Source organism: Callorhinus ursinus, unplaced genomic scaffold, assembly GCF_003265705.2.
Source record: "Callorhinus ursinus isolate GAN/ISIS: 27379988/994484 unplaced genomic scaffold, GSC_fseal_2.0 scaffold12, whole genome shotgun sequence".
NCBI lineage: Eukaryota > Metazoa > Chordata > Mammalia > Carnivora > Otariidae > Callorhinus > Callorhinus ursinus.
In genome coordinates this window covers 59,766,822-59,781,060 of record NW_027397074.1, presented here as the reverse complement: position 1 = coordinate 59,781,060, position 14,239 = coordinate 59,766,822, and the positions used below count along the sequence as shown (strand labels likewise).

The following is a 14,239-nucleotide window of genomic DNA, read 5'->3' as shown; positions in this document are numbered from 1 at the left end:
AGATTATCTTTAAATGTCTATATTCCAGTGCCTTCCAACGTTTTTATCTCTGGCCAGACCTCTCCCCTGAACTCTAGATTCATGTATATAAATACCTACACTTCAAAGTGGATATCTGATAGACTGTGGTGTGCTGGTAAATGTTTAATAACAGGCTCTTAGTTGAGGGTGGGGGCAAAGCAAAGGAAGGAGAAGCCCCGATTTCAAGCTACCAATGTGATGTCATTCGGCTTGAATAGTTCCTGAAAATTTAACAATTGGCTTGTGAGAGCCACTGGCTCCATCACATCCCTCTTTAAACATCTCAAATATCCCCAAACTGTGCTCCTGGTTTTCCTCCTCAGACCTGCATCTCTCTTTCTAGAAATACCAAATTCTTTCTTTGAATTGTTAGACCAGAAACCCTAGCTTCATTCTTGACTCCTCTCTTTCTTTCATATCATCCATCTGATTTTGTTGGCTCCACCTTCAAAATATAGCTAAATCCAACAATTTCCTGCCACTTTCACAGTTACCATTCTAGTCAAAATCTCTATCCTATCTTAACCAAAATCACTGCAGTGGCCTCCTAACTAGTTTTCTTTTAACCTTTTCAGTTTATTCTCAATACAGTAGCCAGAAAGATCCTATAAAATATATGTGAAATGAGTCATTCCTTGCTGTAACAACTTCCACTGGCTTTTCATCTCATTAAGGGTCAAGGCCAAAGTCCTTACAGTGGCTCATTCAGCTTTACATGACATGTACCCCCATCCTATTATCTCTCTGATCTTCTGTCCTACAACTTTCCCTTCATTCATCTCCAGCTTCCCTGGCCTCCTTAGTGTTCCACAGAAATGCCAGAAATGTATTTAGGGCCTTTGGACTTGCTATTTCCTGTGCCTGAAGTGCTTCTCTCCCCACCCTACCACCCACAGATATCCACATGGCTTCCTCTCACTCTCTCACTCCCTTCCGGGGTTTATTTAATTATCACCTTATCAGCAAGGGCCACCTTGTCTACTCTTTGTACAATGGCGAGTTCTCTGTTTGCTGACATTTCCTATCTTCCCTGCCTGATTTTTCTCTTTAGCACTTAATACTGTCTGGCATGCTTTCTATTTTAAGCTTTTTGTTTACTTCTTCCACTAGCAGGTATGATCCATAAGAGCAGGTATTTTTGTCTCTTTTGTTTGCTGCTATATCTTCATCACCTAGAACCCTGCCTAGCCATAGTAAATGCTTACTAGATATTTTTTGATGAATACAATGTACACATATATACATACATACATATGTATTTTTAACTCATTATAAACTTTCTTTGAAGTGAAACCAGTTAAATATTTGATCTTAAAGGCATTTGCATGTCCTTTTTAATTCAGTAGAAAGCACTTATAATTAATATAACTTGTATATGAATATCAATAAGTACATGAAGCAAATACTATAACAGTATATGATCTGGCATGTTCTTGAGTATGGTAACTTCTCAAACTAAGACTTACCTCTAACTTTGTGTTTTGTTATGTTGATATAGAACACCTTTGCACCTGGCCTGTGCTAATGGATATTCAAATATTGTATCTCTCTTAATTGAGAAGCAGTGCAAAATAAATGTCTGCGATAGTGAAAACCGGTCTCCATTGACTAAGGTGTGTTAATTTTTCCTTTTCAGTTGGAATGCGTTTGAGTTCTAGTTAACTTTTGTTGGATTTCATAGTTTAAAGCATAGTATTAAATGTTAGTTTAATATATCACATCCTGAGTAGTGAGTTGGTTACTCATCTATTCTTGTTGTATTGACAGGCCGTACAATGTGCTAAGGAGGATTGTGCTACTATTCTTCTAGGCCATGGCGCAGACCCAAATCTGGCGGATTTAGATGGCAATACTGCTCTCCATTATGCCGTCTGTGGCCAAAGTGTCTCATTAGTTGAAAAATTGCTTGAACACAAAGCTAATCTTGAACATCAAAATAAGGTAGTCTATTAAAAATAACATTATATTTTGAAAGCAATGAAAGAAGGTATGTATTGCAGATATTCATATCTGTTGAAACACACGTTAGATGAAGCGTGAGTTTTCCAAAATGAAACTGGGGAAAAGGAGAAGAAGAATGAGATTATCAAACACTGATAAGGTTTTCCTTTTTAAAAAATCTTGGTCCATTTCATTTCAAACTATAACACTGACCTCGAAAACAATACTATATTTAACAATGATAACTGTTCAAAGGCCTCTATCTAATGAGAAATATCTGGTTTCCCTATAAGTTGATATTGGTTAAAGATCATAAGCCTACATTTTTGCCTGTCTTATTTATATACTCATGGATAATGATATTAGGGTTAAATTAGAAAATCACTTACTGTACTAAAAGTAATCCAACTCTCCTATTGAGATGAGTTTTGGTTTTTTTTAAGATTCTTAACACTTACGTTCACTGATATTTTGTCTCTGACAGCCCAAAATAAGTGTCAGCCTTGGAGATCTATGGAATCTCAATGATAACATTATGAAATGTGAATTGATGGTTTGTAATACTTATATTAAATGCTAGGTGCTCTTCGCTTTAAATACTCCAGACTGCTCTTGCCCACAATTTGAATTAGGCCTAAAGTAAAAACTTTGATTGTATTTTTTTTTATTTTTTATTGTTATGTTAATCACCATACATTACATCATTAGTTCTTGAAGTAGTGTTCCATGATTCGTTGTTTATGCATAACACCCAGTGCTCCACGCAGAAAGTGCCCTCCTCAATACCCATCACCAGGCTAACCCATCCCCCCACCCCCCTCCCCTCTAGAACCCTCAGTTTGTTTTTCAGAGTCCATCGTCTTTCATGGTTCGTCTCCCCCTCCGACTGACTCCCCTTCATTCTTCCCCTCCTGCTATCTTCTTCTTTTTCTTTTTTCCTAAAATATCCTCCATTATTTGTTTCAGAAGTACAGATCTGTGATTCAACAGTCTTGCACAATTCACAGAGCTCACCATAGCACATAACCTCCCCAATGTCTATCACCCAGCCACCCCATCCCTCCCACCTCCCACCACTCCAGCAACCCTCAGTTTGTTTCCTGAGATTAAGAATTCCTCATATCAGTGAGGTCATATGATACATGTCTTTCTCTGATTGACTTATTTCACTCAGCATAACACCCTCCAGTTCCATCCACGTCGTTGCAAATGGCAAGATCTCATTCCTTTTGATGGCTGCATAATATTCCATCGTGTATATATACCACATCTTCTTTATCCATTCATCTGTCGATGGACATCTTGGCTCTTTCCACAGTTTGGCTATTGTGGACATTGCTGCTATAAACATTGGGGTGCACGTGCCCATTCAGATCCCTACATTTGTATCATTGGGGTAAATACCCAGTAGTACAATTGCTGGATCGTATGGTAGCTCTATTTTCAACTGTTTGAGGAACTTCCATACTGTTTTCCAGAATGGCTGCACCAGCTTGCATTCCCACCAACAGTGTAGGAGGGTTCCCCTTTCTCCACATCCCTGTCAGCATCTGTCGTTTCCTGACTTGTTAATTTTAGCCATTCTGACTGGTGTGAGGTGGTATCTCATGGAGGTTTTGATTTGGATTTCCCTGATGCCGAGCGATGTTGAGCACTTTTTCATGTGTCCATTGGCCATTTGGATGTCTTCTTTGGAAAAATGTCTGTTCATGTCTTCTGCCCATTTCTTGATTGGATTATTTGTTCTTTGGGTATTGAGTTTGAAAAGTTCTTTATAGATTTTGGATACTAGCCCTTTATCTGATATGTCAATTGCAAATATTTTCTCCCATTCTGTCGGTTGTCTTTTGGTTTTGTGGACTGTTTCTTTTGCTGTGCAAAAGCTTTTCATCTTGATGAAATCACAATAGTTTATTTTTGCCCTTGCTTCCCTTGCTTTTGGCGATGTTTCTAGGAAGAAGTTGCTGTGGCTGAGGTCGAAGAGGTTGCTGCCTGTGTTCTCCTTTAGGATGTTGATAGACTCCTGTCTCACGTTTAGGTCTTTCAACCATTTGGAGTCTATTTATGTGTGTGGTGTAAGGAAATGGTCCAGTTTCATTCTTCTGCATGTGGCTGTCCAATTTTCCCAACACCATTTGTTGAAGAGACTGTCTTTTTTCCATTGGACATTCTTGCCTGCTTTGTCAAAGATGAGTTGACCATAGAGTTGAGGGTCCATTTCTGGGCTCTCGATTCTGTTCCATTGATCTATGTGTCTGTTTTTGTGCCAGTACCATACTGTCTTGATGATGACAGCTTTGTAATAGAGCTGGAAGTCCAGAATTGTGATGCTGCCAGCTTTGCTTTTCTTTTTCAAGATTCCTCTGGTTATTCGGGGTCTCTTCTGGTTCCATACAAATTTTAGGATTATTTGTTCCATTTCTTTGAAAAAAGTGGATGGTATTTTGATGGGGATTGCATTGAATGTGTAGATTGCTCTAGGTAGCATTGACATCTTCACAATGTTGGTTCTTCCAATCCATGAGCATGGAACGTTTTTCCATTTCTTTGTGTCTTCTTCAATTTCTTTCATGAGTATTTTATAGTTTTCTGAGTACAGATCCTTTGTCTCTTTGGTTAAATTTATTCCTAGGTATCTTATGGTTTTGGGTGCAATTGTAAATGGGATCGACTCCTTGATTTGTCTCTCTTCTGTCTTGTTGTTGGTGTATAGGAATGCCACTGATTTCTGTGCATTGATTTTATAGCCTGCTACTTGACTGAATTCCTGTATGAGTTCTAGCAGTTTTGGGGTGGAGTCTTTTGGGTTTTCCACATACAGTATCATATCATCTGCAAAGAGTGAGAGTTTGACTTCCTCTTTGCCGATTTGGATGCCTTTGATTTCTTTTTGTTGTCTGATTGCCATGGCTAGGACTTCTAACACTATGTTGAATAGCAGTGGTGAGAGTGGACATCCCTGCCGCATTCCTGAACGTAGGGGAAAAGCTCTCAGCTTTTCCCCATTGAGAATGATATTCGCTGTAGGTTTTTCATAGATGGCTTTTAGGATATTGAGGTATGTACCCTCTATCCCTATACTCTGAAGAGTTTTGATCAAGAAAGGATGCTGTACTTTGTCAAATGCTTTTTCTGCATCTATTGAGAGGATTATATGATTCTTGTTCTTTCTTTTGTTAATGTATTGTATCACGTTGATTGATTTGTGGATGTTGAACCAGCCTTGCAGCCCAGGGATAAATCGTACTTGCTCATGGTGAACAATCCTTTTAATGTACTGTTGGATCCTATTGGCTAGGATTTTGGTGAGAATTTTTGCATCCATGTTCATCAAGGATATTGGTCTGTAGTTCTCCTTTTTGATGGGGTCTCTGTCTGGTTTGGGGATCAAGGTAATGGTGGCCTCATAAAATGAGTTTGGAAGTTTTCCTTCTATTTCTATTTTTTGGAACAGTTTCAGGAGAATAGGTATTAATTCTTCTTTAAATGTCTGGTAGAATTCCCCTGGGAAGCCATCTGGCCCTGGGCTTTTGTTTTTTGGGAGATTTTTGATGACTGCTTCAATTTCCTTGGTGGTTATAGGTCTGTTCAGGTTTTCTATTTCTTCCTGGTTCAATTTTGGTAGTTGATACATCTCTAGGAATGCACCCATTTCTTCCAGGTTATCTTAATTTGCTGGCATAGAGTTGCTCATAATATGTTCTTATAATTGTTTGTATGTCTTTGGTGTTGGTTGTGATCTCTCCTCTTTCATTCATGATTTTGTTGATTTGGGTCACTTCTCTTTCCTTTTTGATAAGTCTGGCCAGGGGTTTATCAATCTTGTTAATTCTTTCAAAGAACGAGCTCCTAGTTTCGTTGATCTGTTCTACTGTTCTTTTGGTTTCTATTTCATTGATTTCTGCTCTGATCTTTATTATTTCTCTTCTCCTGCTGGGTTTAGGCTTTCTTTGCTGTTCTTTCTCCAGCTCCTTTAGGTGTAGGGTTGGGTTGTGTATTTGAGACCTTTCTTGTTTCTTGAGAAAGGCTTGTATTGCTATATACTTTCCTCTCAGGACTGCCTTTGCTGTGTCCCAAAGATTTTGAAGAGTTGTGTTTTCATTTTCATTGGTTTCCATGAATTTTTTTAATTCTTCTTTAATTTCCTGGTTGACCCATTCATTCCTTAGTAGGATGCTCTTTAGCCTCCATGTGTTTGAGTTCTTTCCGACTTTCCTCTTGTGATTGAGTTCTAGTTTCAAAGCATTGTGGTCTGAAAATATGCACGGAATAATCCCAATCTTTTGGTACTGGTTGAGACCTGATTTGTGACCTAGGATATGATGAATTCTGGAGAATGTTCCATGGGCACTAGAGAAGAATGGGTATTCCGTTGCTTTGGGATGGAATGTTCTGAATATGTCTGTGAAGTCCATTTGGTCCAGTGTGTCATTTAAAGTCTTTATTTCCTTGTTGATCTTTTGCTTAGATGATCTGTCCATTTCAGTCAGGGGGGTGTTAAAGTCCCCCACTATTATTGTATTGCTGTCAATGTGTTTCTTCACTTTTGTTATTAATTGCCTTATATAATTGGCTGCTCCCATGTTAGGGGCATAGATATTTACAATTGTTAGATCTTCTTGTTGGATAGACCCTTTAAGTAGGATATAGTGTCCTTCCTCTTCTCTTATTACAGTCTCTCGTTTAAAATCTAATTTGTCTGATATAAGGATTGCCACCCCAGCTTTCTTTTGGTCTCCATTAGCATGGTAAATGGTTTTCCACCCCCTCACTTTCAATCTGGGGGTGTCTTTGGGACTAAAATCAGTCTCTTGCAGACAGCATATTGATGGGTCTTGTTTTTTATTTTTTTTTTTTTTAAAGATTTTATTTATTTATTTGAGAGAGAGAATGAGAGATAGAGAGCACGAGAGGGAAGAGGGTCAGAGAGAGAAGCAGACTCCCTGCTGAGCAAGGAGCCTGACATGGGACTCGATCCCGGGACTCCAGGATCATGACCTGAGCCGAAGGCAGTCGCTTAACCAACTGAGCCACCCAGGCGCCCGATGGGTCTTGTTTTTTAATCCAATCTGATAGCCTGTGTCTTTTGATTGGGGCATTTAGCCCATTTACATTCAGGGTAACTATTGAAAGGTATGAATTTAGTGCCATTGTATTGCCTGTAAGGTGATTGTTACTGTATATTGTCTCTGTTCCTTTCTGATCTGTGCTGCTTTTAGTCTCTCTCTTTGCTTAGAGGACCGCTTTCAATATTTCTTGTAGGGCTGGTTTCGTGTTTGCAAATTCATTTAGTTTTTGTTTGTCCTGGAAGTTTTTTTATCTCTCCTTCTATGTTCAATGACAGCCTAGCTTGATATAGTATTCTTGGCTGCATATTTTTCTCGTTTAGTGCTCTGAAGATATCATGCCAGCCCTTTCTGGCCAGCCAGGTCTCTGTGGATAGGTCCGTTGCCAATCTAATGTTTCTGCCATTGTAGGTTACATATCTCTTCTCCCGAGCTGCTTTCAGGATTTTCTCTTTGTCTCTGAGACTCATTAAGTTTTACTATTAGATGTCGGGATGTTGACCTATTTTTATTGATTTTGAGAGGGGTTCTCTGTGCCTCGTGGATTTTGATGCCTGTTTCCTTCTTCACATTAGGGAAGTTCTCTGCTATAATTTGCTCCAATATGCCTTCTGCCCCTCTCACTCTTTCTTCTTCTTCTGGGATCCCAATTATTCTAATGTTGTTTAGTCTTATCGTATCACTTATCTCTCGAATTCTGCCCTCGTGATCCTGTAGTTGTTTCTCTCTCTTTTTCTCAGCCTCTTTATTTTCCATCATTTGGTCTTCTATATCGCTGATTCTCTCTTCTGCCTCATTTATCCTAAGCAGTTAGTGCCCCCATTTTTTATTGCACCTCATAAATAGCCTTTTTGATTTTGACCTGGTTAGATTTTAGTTCTTTTATTTCTCCAGAAAGGGTTTCTCTAATAACTTCCATGCTTTTTTCAAGCCCAGCTAGTATCTTTAAAGTCACGATTCTGAACTCTAGGTCCGACATCGTACTAATGTCTGTATTGAGTAGGTCCCTGGCTGACGGTACTATCTCTTGTTCTTTTTGCTGAGGTGATTTTTTTCATCTTGTCAGTTTGTCCAGAGAAGAATAGATGAATGAGAGAACAAAATGCCAACAGGTTAAGAACGTCCCCAGCAAATATACTCTATACAAATCAGAAAAGACCTGAAACCAGGGGAAAAGAAAGGGAAAGAAAGAAAAAAGAAAGAGAAAAGAAAGAAAGAAAAAAAAAACCCCAAAAAAGATTAAAAACAAAAACAGAACAATACAAAAAAAACCGAATATGATCAAATGTGATCAGGCTAGTGCATAGATCAGTGCCACAGACTAGATTTTGGGCGTATTTTGGTCTGTTAGAAAAAAGTGCCTCCTAAAATTTTAAAGGAAGAAAGACTTATATATGTACAAAATAAGGGTTGATACAATGAAGGGATGGAAGATGACTGTAAAGATGAAAATATAAAAGATTTTATAAAAGGAATTGATACGATAAGTTTGAAAAAAGAAAGAAGATTTAAAAAAAAAATGGAGAGAATGTCATCAGGCAGGAGACTAGAACAAAGCCATATACTAGTGATTTAGGGTATATTTTGATCTGTTAGAAGAAACTGTGTCTCAAAATTTTAAAGAGAGAACAACTTATATATATATATGCCAAAAATAAGGGTAACTACTATGAAGGGATAAAATATGACTCTAAAAATGAAAAATAATGTTTTTTTTAAAAAAAGGGATTGATAAGATGTTGGTTGAAAAAGGGAAAAAGAGAAATTAAAAAAAGAGTTAAAAAATTAACTTTGAAAAACTAATGAATCATGGTAAAAAAAGCCGTGAATTCTATGTGCAGTATTCCCCTAGCGCTGGAGTTCTCCCGTTCTCCTTGATCGGTAAACTTGGTCTTGGCTTGCTGGCTGTTCGTTCTGATCTTCTGGGGGAGGGGCCTGTTGCCGTGGTTCCCAAATGTCTTTGCCGGAGGCGGAATTGCCCCGCCCTTGTCGGTCCCAGCTAAGCAAGCTGCTCCGGTTTGCTCTCAGGAGCTTTTGTTACCTGAAAGCTTTCTGTACGTCTTTGGAGGAGGACAGTGAAAATGGCGGCCTCCCAATCTCCGCCCCAGAGGAGGCAAGAACTTGGGGCTCCGCTCCTCAGTGCGCCCCCAGAGAAAAGCAGTCACTCCCGTGTCCCTGGTCTCTGGCTGCACTCCGTGCTCACCCGGCCTGTGACTGAGCGTTGCTATCTCTGGCACCCTACCCCGTGTGGAGTCTCCAAACCCAGCAGATCCCTGTGGTGCACTCCCACGCCGCTCCTCCTCGGGGAGGAAGGGGAGTCTTCCCGGATCTGCCGCTTGTTGGGTCCCTGCTGGAGGAGCAGTGGCCCGACTGGGCCACGGATCACAGTTTATGGCAACCCCGAGCTGAGAGCCCGTGCCTCGGCTCCGTCTCTGCAGCCGGCTTCCCCGCTCCGATACCTGGGAGCTCTGCCGCACTCAGGCACCCCTGGTCTTTCTGTGACCCTGAGGGTCCTGAGACCACACTGTCCCGGGAGGATTCCACCCCCTGCTTAGCCACTGGAGCGACGTCCCTCAGCGGAGCCGGCTTCTAAAAGTTCCAATTTTGTGCTCTGCGGCTCTATCACTTGCCAGAAGTCGCTGGCAGAGGCCCCCTCCCCCGCCATCTATCCTCTTGAATATCGCCTCAGATTCACGTCTCCACATGTCCTACCTTCCAGAAAGTGGTCGCTTTTCTGTTCAGAGAGTTGTTGCTACTCTCTTCTTCGATCTCCTGTTGAGTTCGTAGGTGTTCAGAATGGTTTGATCCCTATTCAGCTGAATTCCTGAGACCAGACGAAATCCAGGTCTCCTACTCCTCTGCCATCTTGCTCCGCCCCCCTTGATTGTATTTTTGAATGACCCAACTCCAGTTTATTTTCTTAGTCTCTGAAATCATATTTTGGTATATATCAAAACCTTTTTAAAATTAAAGTGTATATTCAGACGTTCCTTACTAACACACTTATCTCTTAAATTGAACTTAAATCTAAAAGGCATTCAATGTTAGTACAATATTTTAAATAATCATTTTGAAATAATCTTTTCAGGATGGGTATACTCCACTGTTACTTGCCATTACCGAAAATAATGCAAAAATGGTAGAATATCTTCTGAAGAGAGGGGCAGATGTGAATGCTTCAGATAAGAATCAAAGGTATAATAAATGCTAAATAAGACCATACAACTATAGCTACCTAACAAGATAATATATCTGTGTGTGTGTGTACATTTTGTGATATTGATAAAAGATCTGGCCATATATTTTAGATAAATTACCTAGATTCCCAGCATCTGTTTCTGTAAAATCAAAGTTGGTCCACATTGGTAGGTCATTATTATTCTTTATAACATTGGAATTACAGTCTTACACAGAAACTCAATCTCTAAATCCTAGATGCTGTAGCTAAATGGGAGTAGGTACCCAGAGCCCCAGACATGCCCCTTCCTAGCATTTTGAGACATCTTTTTTTTTAAAAAAAAAAACAAAAAACAAACACTATGATTCCAGGGAGCAGGGATTAAAAACCATTGAGCTAGGGCACCTGGGTGGCTCAGTCTGTTAAGTATCTACTTTTGGCTCAGGCATGATCCCAGGGTCCTGGGATCAAGCCCCACATTGGGCTCCTTGCTCAGTGGGGGGCCCGCTTCTCCCTCTCCCTCTGCTGCTCCCCCCGCTGCCCCCGCTCGTGCTTTCTCTGTGAAATGAATAAATAAAATCTTAAAAACAAACAAACAAACAAAAAAAACATTGAGCTAGCTGCTTCCTAGAGACTCTTATTTTTAGATTCTGTAATATAATGTGGTTGGTACACCTTTTTGAGCAGATCTGCCCCACTTTTTACATTCTTGCCCTGACTCTTTCCCTGATAGTCTACATTTGAACAGTAAATTTGGAAGACTAACTTTTAAAAAAAAGTACAAGACATGTTTTTAAGATCTATAAATACATGTTTATGTATCCCTCTTGCTCCAGAACAGCCCTTATGATTGCTCTAACTGATGAACCAACAAATTTAGTCAGTCTTCTTCTTCAGCAAGAAGTGGACCTATCTCGCCAAGATATTTACGGATTCACAGCTGAGGAATATGCTTCTTTCAATGGTTTTACTGTGTAAGTGGTACTGCATATCTTTTAACAATTGTATGGGATTTGATCATAAGGAAAGAACCATGAGCTCCCAAAGTACAAAGCTGACAAAGTGCAAAGCTCTGCAGTAGGGGTAACCATATTATGAATTCTGGCCACAGGGATCCAGGGATCCTTGATTTCACCTGTTTGTAGGGTCGAATCAATATAAGAACTGCAGGTATGCTGAGTTTGCAGATTAACTCCTAGTGGCATGGGAATTTGAAGTATGTCAGGACAGTGATTTCAGCAAATAGTGACATAGCCAATAATAAAACATCTGGGTAATAGTGTTGGGCCAAAGATGATTAATCTACACAAGCCTCTTTAATTGTTTTTACACATTAGTAATGTAAAAATTTTATTCAAGTTTTGCATATTATTATTGTTTTGTTAGCTAACTTTAGTTTGATAAGTTTTCAAAATTCTTAAGTATATATTCTCATTAACCCAAAAGACAGAACTTTTCATGTATAAATATGCATTTCTAATTTTAACAGTCAATGAGAAAGTAAGATGAAATGAACAGAAATTTACATATAGCTAATGAAGTTAAATAAAGGTATTTTCCTTATAAGTTCATTTTAAAGTAAAATTTTAATTATACATAGGTATTTTTTTCTAGTTTATTGTTTTCTTGTTCTTCCACCTACCTTATTCATATTTTAGTGATATCTTTTAATCATTAATTCCATATGGACATCATAGGGGTGGGAGGAGAGAGAAAGAAGTAATTTATATATATATATATTCAGAGGTTTATTTTTTAGTCTAAATTGAACTTTATAAACTAAGGGATTCATAACCCATTAAATATATAAACCATAATTGAATACAATATTTTCTTTGCAATCCTGGACATATGTACCTTGCTTTACCTTGGTTTAAGCAAACCATGTTATAAAAATTTAAGTAAAGAGATAAATTACTGATGACTATCTATGCTATGAAAGGATTCTTCATTTTATAAAAAGAATTCCTGTTCCTTTTAAATAGGGAATTTTCCTTATCTTTTAAAAAGTTTGGATATAGGGGCACCTGGGTGGCTCAGTCAGTTAAGCGGCCAACTCTTGATTTCAGCTCAGGTCATGATCCTCAGGTCCTGGGATGGAGTCTGCGTCAGGCTCCACACTCAGTGGGGAGTCTCTTTAAGGATTCTCTCACTTTCCTTGTGCCCCTCCCCCTGCTCATTAAGGCCAAGTGTTATGAGCTGAATTGTGTCCCATTCCTCCCTCCTCAAAATCATGTGTTAAAAAGCCCTAACCCCCAGTACCTGAGAATTTGGATGATTGTATTTGGAGAGAGGGCTTTTAAAGAGATGTTAAGTTAAAATGACTGTGCAGTAGAGTGGGTCCTAATCCAGTTTGACTGGTATTCTTGTAAGAAGAGGAGATTAGGACATAGAGACACCAACAGTGCTTGTTGCCAGAGGGGCAACTTTTAGGTGAAGAGTCAGCAAAGCACAGTCATCTCCTAGCCAAGGAGAGAGGCCTGGAACAGATCCTCCCCTTACAGCCCTCAGAGGAAACCAACCCTCCTGGCACCTTGATCTTGGGTTTCCAGCTTCCAGAACTGTGAGAAAATAAATGTCCGTTGTTTAAGCCACCCAGTCTGTGGTATTTTTGTGAGGCAACCCTAGCAACCTAATACATCAACAATAACCTAAAGCTATTTTTTCTACCTTGCTGGTAATTTATTTGTGATAGCAGGAAGAAAAGTACCAGAGAATGGGAGTATGTGAAATAAAAATGGTGTCTGTTAAGGGAATTGGCTTGAAAGGAGGCTTGAGGTCAGCAGCAAGTGTAAGACATACTTAGGAAGGCATTAGCTAACGTCTAAGGTTTTGATCTGATGATTATGTATTATGAATTTAACTATTTATGAATCCTGGAATTCATATATATTTTCTCTTTCTGGATAGATATCATCAATTAATTGCCAGTTATGGAAAGAAGAAGAAAGTTGAACAGACGTCTAACTCTGAAGATACAACCTTGGGCACTGCATTTGAAAGAGAAGAACTGAAGGAAGGTAAGAAGATACAAACTAAACAAATAGTTTTAATGGTTTGCTTTTTAGAAAGGGACTCAGTTTTCTCAAATAATATTTAAATTCGGAATAGAAATTTTCTCCCAATTTTGAAATGCTAAATATTTTTAAGAACTGTTCTTTGTAATTAAAACGTTTTGACACTGTGTTGACTGAAAATGTAAAGAGATATCAAATGATTAAGATAATTTTTATCCATAGTTTAGTTATAAAAAATAAAATATGACTAGTTATAATAATTACCAGTTATAAAAAACAAAAATTTTAATAAATATAAAGCTATTAGTAAATTTCTAATTTTATTCTAAAAACACTTCAGCTAAGTATATTTTAATTGTTAATATAATATATACTTAGGGGCTCCTGGGTGGCTCAGTCGGTTAAGCATCTGCCTTCGGCTCGGGTCATGATCCCGGGGTCCTGGGATCGAGCCCCACATCAGGCTCCCTGCTCCGCGGGAAGCCTGCTTCTCCCTCTCCCACTCCCCCTGCTTGTGTTCCCTCTCTTGCTGCATCTCTCTCTGTCAAATAAATAAATAAAATCTTCAAAAAAAAAAAAAAAGTGGTATATATATATATACTTAATCATTACATGAAACTTAAAATTAGGTAGCAGTATTTATGAATTGAAAATACTATGCATCTATTAAAATAATTTTTGGTGCTTATTTTCAAAAAAACAAACAGTTATTTAGGTCTGTAAAACATAGCTTTTTTTCTTTGTTTGGTTTTTGGTGGATATATGTTACACCAACATTTTTTTAATTGGACGACATAAAAATTTTTACAGTTATACTCTGTGAATACACCAGCAAACACACTCCTCCCCTACCCTTCAACTATAGTGTAAAAAAGAAAAAAAAAAAAAAGGAAATTTACGATAGAGAGGGAACCTGATGGCAATAGGAGATCATATGACTGTCGCAACTATTCACCCTTTCTTCATCCCCTCAAATCTATCATTATGATACTTAGAACAGTGCTTGGTCCTATTGC

General features: G+C 38.7%; 1 protein-coding gene across 1 annotated transcript in view; it reads left to right on the top strand.

Annotated features, from left to right (window-relative positions):
* Window positions 1-14,239, top strand: part of ANKRD7 (ankyrin repeat domain 7) — a 54,143-nt gene that overhangs the window by 27,543 nt on the left and 12,361 nt on the right. Inside the window, 6 exon segments of the mRNA XM_073899118.1 lie at window positions 1,520-1,634; window positions 1,789-1,962; window positions 10,117-10,223; window positions 11,043-11,133; window positions 11,135-11,180; window positions 13,117-13,226. Coding sequence (XP_073755219.1) covers window positions 1,520-1,634; window positions 1,789-1,962; window positions 10,117-10,223; window positions 11,043-11,133; window positions 11,135-11,180; window positions 13,117-13,130 — 547 coding nt within the window. The 3' untranslated portion in view covers window positions 13,131-13,226.